General features: G+C 55.6%; 1 protein-coding gene across 1 annotated transcript in view; it reads left to right on the top strand.

Moving 5' to 3' along the window:
- LOC137332603 (flap endonuclease 1-like) overlaps positions 1–6,851 on the top strand; it is a 75,291-nt gene that overhangs the window by 64,858 nt on the left and 3,582 nt on the right. Inside the window, 4 exon segments of the mRNA XM_067996560.1 lie at positions 3,354–3,447; positions 3,450–3,484; positions 4,197–4,348; positions 5,732–5,876. Coding sequence (XP_067852661.1) covers positions 3,354–3,447; positions 3,450–3,484; positions 4,197–4,348; positions 5,732–5,876 — 426 coding nt within the window.

Below are 6,851 nucleotides of genomic sequence, written 5' to 3'. Positions count from 1 at the left end.
TGGGAGAGGATGGGAGAAGAGAGGGGGAGGGAATGAGGGAAGAGAGGGGGAGAGGATGGGGAGGAGAGGGGGAGAGGATGGGGATGAGAGGGGGAGATGAGAGGGGGAGAGGATGGGGAGGAGAGGGGGAGAGGATGGGGAGAAGAGGGGGAGAGGATGAGGGAAGAGAGGGGGAGAGGATGAGGGAAGAGAGGGGGAGAGGATGGGGAGGAGAGGGGGAGAGAATGGGGAGGAGAGGGGGAGAGGATGAGGGAAGAGAGGGGGAGAGGATGGGGAGGAGAGGGGGAGAGGATGGGGAGGAGAGGGGGACAGGATGAGGGAAGAGAGGGGGAGAGGATGGGGAGGAGAGGGGGAGAGGATGAGGGAAGAGAGGGGGAGAGGATGAGGGAAGAGAGGGGGAGAGGATGAGGGAAGAGAGGGGGAGAGGATGGGGAGGAGAGGGGGAGAGAATGGGGAGGAGAGGGGGAGAGGATGAGGGAAGAGAGGGGGAGAGGATGGGGAGGAGAGGGGGAGAGGATGGGGAGGAGAGGGGGACAGGATGAGGGAAGAGAGGGGGAGAGGATGGGGAGGAGAGGGGGAGAGGATGAGGGAAGAGAGGGGGAGAGGATGAGGGAAGAGAGGGGGAGAGGATGAGGGAAGAGAGGGGGAGAGGATGGGGAGGAGAGGGGGAGAGGATGGGGAGGAGAGGGGGAGAGGATGGGGAGAAGAGGAGGAGAGGATGAGGAGGAGAGGGGGAGAGGATGGGGAGAAGAGGGGGAGAGGATGAGGGAGGAGAGAGGAGATGGGGAGAGGATGGGGAGGAGAGGGGGAGAGGATGTGGAGGAGAGGAGGGGGGAGGAGAGGAGAGAGGGGGAGGGGAGGGGGAGAGGATGGGGAGGAGAGAGGAGATGGGGAGAGGATTGGGAGAGAAGATGAGGGTGGGGGTGAGGGAGAGGAGAGAGGGGAGAATAAAAGCAAGCAATCTAAATGAACGTGTTGCCTGCACACCTGTTATGGGGACGAAATGAGCAATGAGAGAAATATCCGGTAGAAACATCGGAGAAAGTGATCCCAGAACTGAGAGGAAATCCTGATCAGGAAAGGCTGAACAGGCTGGGGCTCTGTTCTCTAGAATAGAGAAGACTGAGGGGTGACCTGATAGAGGTTTTAAAATTATGAAAGGTCTTGATAGGGTAGACGTAGAGAAGATGTTTTCACTTGTCGGAGAGACCAGAACTCGGGGCCATAAATATAAGATAGTCACTAATAAATCCAATAGGGAATTCAGGAGAAACTTCTTTACCCAGAGAGTGGTGAGAATGTGGAACTCACTCCCACAAGGAGTAGTTGAGGTGAATAATGTCGATACATTTAAGGGGAAGCTCGATAAACACATGAGGGAGAAAGGAATAGAAGGATATGCTGATAGGGGGAGATGAAGTAGGGAGGGAGGAGGCTCGTGTGGAGCATAAACACCAGCATGGACCTGTTGGGCCGAATGGCCTGTTTCTGTGCTGTACATTCTGTGTAAAAGAATGGCCCCTGTGCAGAGGAGTCCTGTGACCAACCCCAGCAGCACGAGGGGTGAAAAGAGGGAAGAAAGTTGACCTCTCTCTCTCCTCGTTCCTGACCTCTCCTCATTCCTGACCCCTCTCTCCTCATTCCTGACCCCTCTCTCCTCATTCCTGACCCCTCTCTCCCCATTCCTGACCCCTCTCTCCTCATTCCTGACCCCTCTCTCCCCATTCCTGACCCCCTCTCTCCTCATTCCTGACCCCTCTCTCCCCATTCCTGACCCCTCTCTCCTCATTCCTGACCTCTCTCTCCTCATTCCTGACCCCTCTCTCCCCATTCCTGACCCCTCTCTCCTCATTCCTGACCCCTCTCTCCCCATTCCTGACCCCTCTCTCCCCATTCCTGACCCCTCTCTCCTCATTCCTGACCCCTCTCTCCCCATTCCTGACCCCTCTCTCCTCATTCCTGACCCCTCTCTCCTCATTCCTGACCCCTCTCTCCTCATTCCTGACCCCTCTCTCCCCATTCCTGACCCCTCTCTCCCCATTCCTGACCCCTCTCTCCCCATTCCTGACCCCTCTCTCCCCATTCCTGACCCCTCTCTCCTCATTCCTGACCCCTCTCTCCTCATTCCTGACCCCTCTCTCCTCATTCCTGACCCCTCTCTCCTCATTCCTGACCCCTCTCTCCCCATTCCTGACCCCTCTCTCCTCATTCCTGACCCCTCTCTCCCCATTCCTGACCCCTCTCTCCTCATTCCTGACCCCTCTCTCCCCATTCCTGACCCCTCTCTCCTCATTCCTGACCCCTCTCTCCTCATTCCTGACCCCTCTCTCCTCATTCCTGACCCCTCTCTCCTCATTCCTGACCCCTCTCTCCTCATTCCTGACCCCTCTCTCCCCATTCCTGACCCCTCTCTCCCCATTCCTGACCCCTCTCTCCTTATTCCTGACCCCTCTCTCCTTGTTCCTGACCCCTCTCTCCTTGTTCCTGACCTCTCTCTCTCTCCTCGTTCCTGATATCTCTCTCCTTGTTCCTGACCTTTCTCTCCTTGTTCCTGACCTTTCTCTCCTTGTTCCTGACCTTTCTCTCCTTGTTCCTAACCTCTCTCTCTCTCTTCGTTCCTGACCTCTTTCTCTCTCCTCGTTCCTGACCTCTCTCTCCTCGTTCCCGACCTTTTCTCGTTCCCGACCTTTTCTCGTTCCCGACCTTTTCTCGTGTCTGACCTTTTCTCGTTCCTGACCTCTCTCTCCTCGTTCCTGACCTCTCCTCGTTCCTGACCTCTCTCTCCTCGTTCCTGACCTCTCCTCGTTCCTGACCTCTCTCTCCTCGTTCCTGACCTCTCCTCGTTCCTGACCTCTCCTCGTTCCTGACCTCTCCTCGTTCCTGACCTCTCTCTCCTCATTCCTGACCTTTCTTTCCTCGTTCCTGACCTCTCCTCGTTCCTGACCTCTCCTCGTTCCTGACCTCTCTCTCCTCATTCCTGACCTTTCTTTCCTCGTTCCCGACCTCTCCTCGTTCCTGACCTTTCCTCGTTCTTGACCCCTCTCTCCTCGTTCCTAACCTCTCTCTCCTCGTTCCTAACCTCTCTCTCCTCGTTCCTAACCTCTCTCTCCTCGTTCCTGACCTCTCCTCGTTCCTGACCTTTCCTCGTTCTTGACCCCTCTCTCCTCGTTCCTAACCTCTCTCTCCTCGTTCCTAACCTCTCTCTCCTCGTTCCCGACCTCTCCTCGTTCCCGACCTCTCCTCGTTCCCGACCTCTCCTCGTTCCCGACCTCTCCTCGTTCCCGACCTCTCCTCGTTCCCGACCTCTCCTCGTTCCTGACCTGGCCTCTTTCCTTCCCTCACTTTGTTTCTAGTTCGTTGACCTCTGCATTCTGATGGGATGCGACTACTGTGATAAGATTAAGGGCATTGGACTGAAGCGTGCTCTACCACTTATTCAAAGTCACAAACCATCGAGGAGATTATCAACAACGTTGACTGTCTGGTAAGTGTTGCCTGGGCTGGAGCGACATCTCCACCCCTGAGAGGTTGGGCACTGTGGCACAGCTAATCAACTAGTACAGCCTTCACTCTGAACCATTAACACCACAGGATACGGGGCACCGACTCCAAGTACTTCCAAAGTTGCAACTCCATCAGGTGTCTCACAGAAATCCCACTAACAACTCCATCACACTCCAGTTGTTCTGATCTGGAATTCACTGCCTGAAAGGGCGGTGGAAGCAGATTCAATAATATCTTTCAAAAGGGAATTGGAGAAATACTTGAAAAGAAAAATTTCCAGGGTTATGGGGAAAGAGCGGGAGAGTGGGACTAATTAGACAGCTCTTTCAAAGAGCCGGCACAGGCACGATGGGCCGAATGGCCTCTTTCTGTGCGGTCTGATTCTATGATTCCACAGATATCCCTCCACACCCCTACTAGGCCTCTATTTATGGTCTAGATATCGCACTATGGCTCCACAGAGTTTGCTATTTTCTCCCAGTGTTGCTCTCAGACTGACACACTTTACAATTGCTTCCCCTTCACCGACGGGGAAAGGGACATGCGTAAGAATGACCCAGTACGGTGGGAGGGGAGACGGTGGGGGGTAAACGGTGAGAAGGACGACAAGGATCAGAACCAAATGAAAATCCGGTTGACCGCGTGAACCCAAAGGAGTTCTCTTGGCTCAGTTGTCTTTGTTGCCTTGGCAGAAATACCGTCCGCCTCAGGACTGGCCCTTTAAGGAGGCTCGGAGACTCTTCCTGCAGCCCGAGGTGGTGAACGTAGAGGAGGTGACCCTGGAGTGGAGGGGCCTGGACGAGGAGGGCCTGGTCCAGTTACTCGTGCACGAGAAAAATGCCAAGTACGTGACCGACAGTCCCTGCGAGCGCTGGTGACTCGTCCATCGGGGAGACGCGGTGGGGCGCGATTTCTGGCCCGCTCTCGTCCCCCGCTTTTCGGCGTGAATTTGGGCGACAATGGCGGCAAAGAAGTGTGACAAGAATGTTCAGGCTCAGCTCAAGGCAGAAACCCGTCCGATGCGATCTTTGAACGGGCCTGGAAACAGTGGGAGCTTTTTTCTTTATGTTCGTTCATGGGATGTGGGCGTCGCTGGCAAGGCCGGCATTTATTGCCCATCCCTGACAAACTGGAGTATTGTGTTCAATTCTGGGCACCACACTTTAGGAAGGATGTCAAGGCCTTAGAGAGGGTGCAGAAGAGATTTACTAGAATGGTACCAGGGATGAGGGACTTCAGTTATGTGGAGAGACTGGAGAAGCTGGGATTGTTCTCCTTAGAACAGAGAAGGTTAAGGGGAGATTTAATCGAGGTGTTCAAAATCATGGAGGGTTTTGATAGAGTAAATAAGGAGAAACTGTTTCCAGTGGCAAAAGGGACACAGATTTAAGGTGATCGGCAAAAGAGCCAGAGGCGACATGAGAAAACATTTTTTAACGCAGCGAGTTGTTCCGATCTGGAATTCACTCCCTGAAAGGGCGGTGGAAGCAGATTCAATAATAACTTTCAACAGGGAATTAGATAAATACTTGAAGGGAAAAAATTTGCAGGGCAATGGGGAAAGAGCAGGGGGAAGTGGGACTAATTAGACAGCTCTTTCAAAGAGCCGGCACAGGCACGATGGGCCGAATGGCCTCCTTCTGTGCTGATCATTCTATGGTCAATATGTTCACTGGGACTTCTGCGCTGCTGTAAGGAGCCTTTTGGTTGCCGTCAGCGTTGCTACCGTCACTTCTGACATTTCACCCTCAAACAATGGACCCCATGTCCAGCGATATTTAAAGGGGCCCTCCTCTAGCTCTCGCGGAAAAACGCTGGAAAGTTCTTTCCTGACTCTTTGGCTTGTGAAATATTGTGTTTTTTTTAAGTACTTTAAGCTTTTGGTAATTGCTGGTTCTGTCTCGACGTGGTTTGCGACTGGTTAAGGGGATTCTGGGAACCCACTTTTACGGCGCTGGGTCAAAATTCCTGGTCCTCCAAGCCTGTGTCCATGTCCAAGTCGGGATGGTGCGTGACTCGGAGGGGAACGAGCAGGTGGTGTTGCTCCCATGCACCGGCTGCCCTGGTCCTTCGAGGTGGTGGGGGGGCGCGGGTTTGCGAGGTGCTGCCGATCGCTGCCTCTTTCTGGGTTTTAGCTCCGCTGTGTGTTTGATACAGGAATACTTTCAGGGACCTGACAGCCATTGCTTCCGAGGTATGATTGGCCGCGCTGCTTGTTCGTTTTCAGGGAGAATCGGGTGCGGAGCCGGATCCAGAGACTCCGGGAGTCGCTGCACGAGGTGGAGCGCAGGAGCTTGACTCTCACCGTGGAGAGGCAGACTCGGCTGGATGAGTTCTACACCAAAGTGAAGACGTTTTACTACAAAAAGCAGGTAAGGAATTCCCATAATATATCAACTGGGCACCTCCGCACGACATCCCATAATACGTCGCAGCCAACGAACTGTTATAAGGTGTCGGCCGTGGACCAGCGGGTCGCACTCTCGCCTCTGAGTCAGAAGGTCATGGGTTCAAATCCCACTCCGGATACACTCCCAGCGCAGTCCTGAGGGAGCGCCGCACTGTCGGAGGGTCAGTACTGAGGGAGTGCTGCACTGTCGGAGGGTCAGTACTGAGGGAGCGCCGCACTGTCGGAGGGTCAGTACTGAGGGAGCGCCGCACTGTCGGAGGGTCAGTACTGAGGGAGTGCTGCACTGTCGGAGGGTCAGTCCTGAGGGAGCGCCGCACTGTCGGAGGGTCAGTACTGAGGGAGCGCCGCACTGTCGGAGGGTCAGTACTGAGGGAGCGCCGCACTGTCGGAGGGTCAGTACTGAGGGAGCGCCGCACTGTCGGAGGGTCAGTACTGAGGGAGCGCCGCACTGTCGGAGGGTCAGTACTGAGGGAGCGCCGCACTGTCGGAGGGTCAGTACTGAGGGAGCGCCGCACTGTCGGAGGGTCAGTACTGAGGGAGCGCCGCACTGTCGGAGGGTCAGTACTGAGGGAGCGCCGCACTGTCGGAGGGTCAGTACTGAGGGAGCGCCGCACTGTCGGAGGGTCAGTACTGAGGGAGCGCCGCACTGTCGGAGGGTCAGTACTGAGGGAGCGCCGCACTGTCGGAGGGTCAGTACTGAGGGAGCGCCGCACTGTCGGAGGGTCAGTACTGAGGGAGCGCCGCACTGTCGGAGGGTCAGTACTGAGGGAGCGCCGCACTGTCGGAGGGTCAGTACTGAGGGAGCGCCGCACTGTCGGAGGGTCAGTACTGAGGGAGCGCCGCACTGTCGGAGGGTCAGTACTGAGGGAGTGCTGCACTGTCGGAGGGTCAGTACTGAGGGAGCGCCGCACTGTCGGAGGGTCAGTCCTGAGGGAGG

The sequence above is a fragment of the Heptranchias perlo genome, chromosome 2, assembly GCF_035084215.1.
Source record: "Heptranchias perlo isolate sHepPer1 chromosome 2, sHepPer1.hap1, whole genome shotgun sequence".
Taxonomy (NCBI): domain Eukaryota; kingdom Metazoa; phylum Chordata; class Chondrichthyes; order Hexanchiformes; family Hexanchidae; genus Heptranchias; species Heptranchias perlo.
The sequence above is the reverse complement of the archived record's forward strand: the minus strand, read 5'-3'. Positions and strand labels throughout refer to the sequence as shown.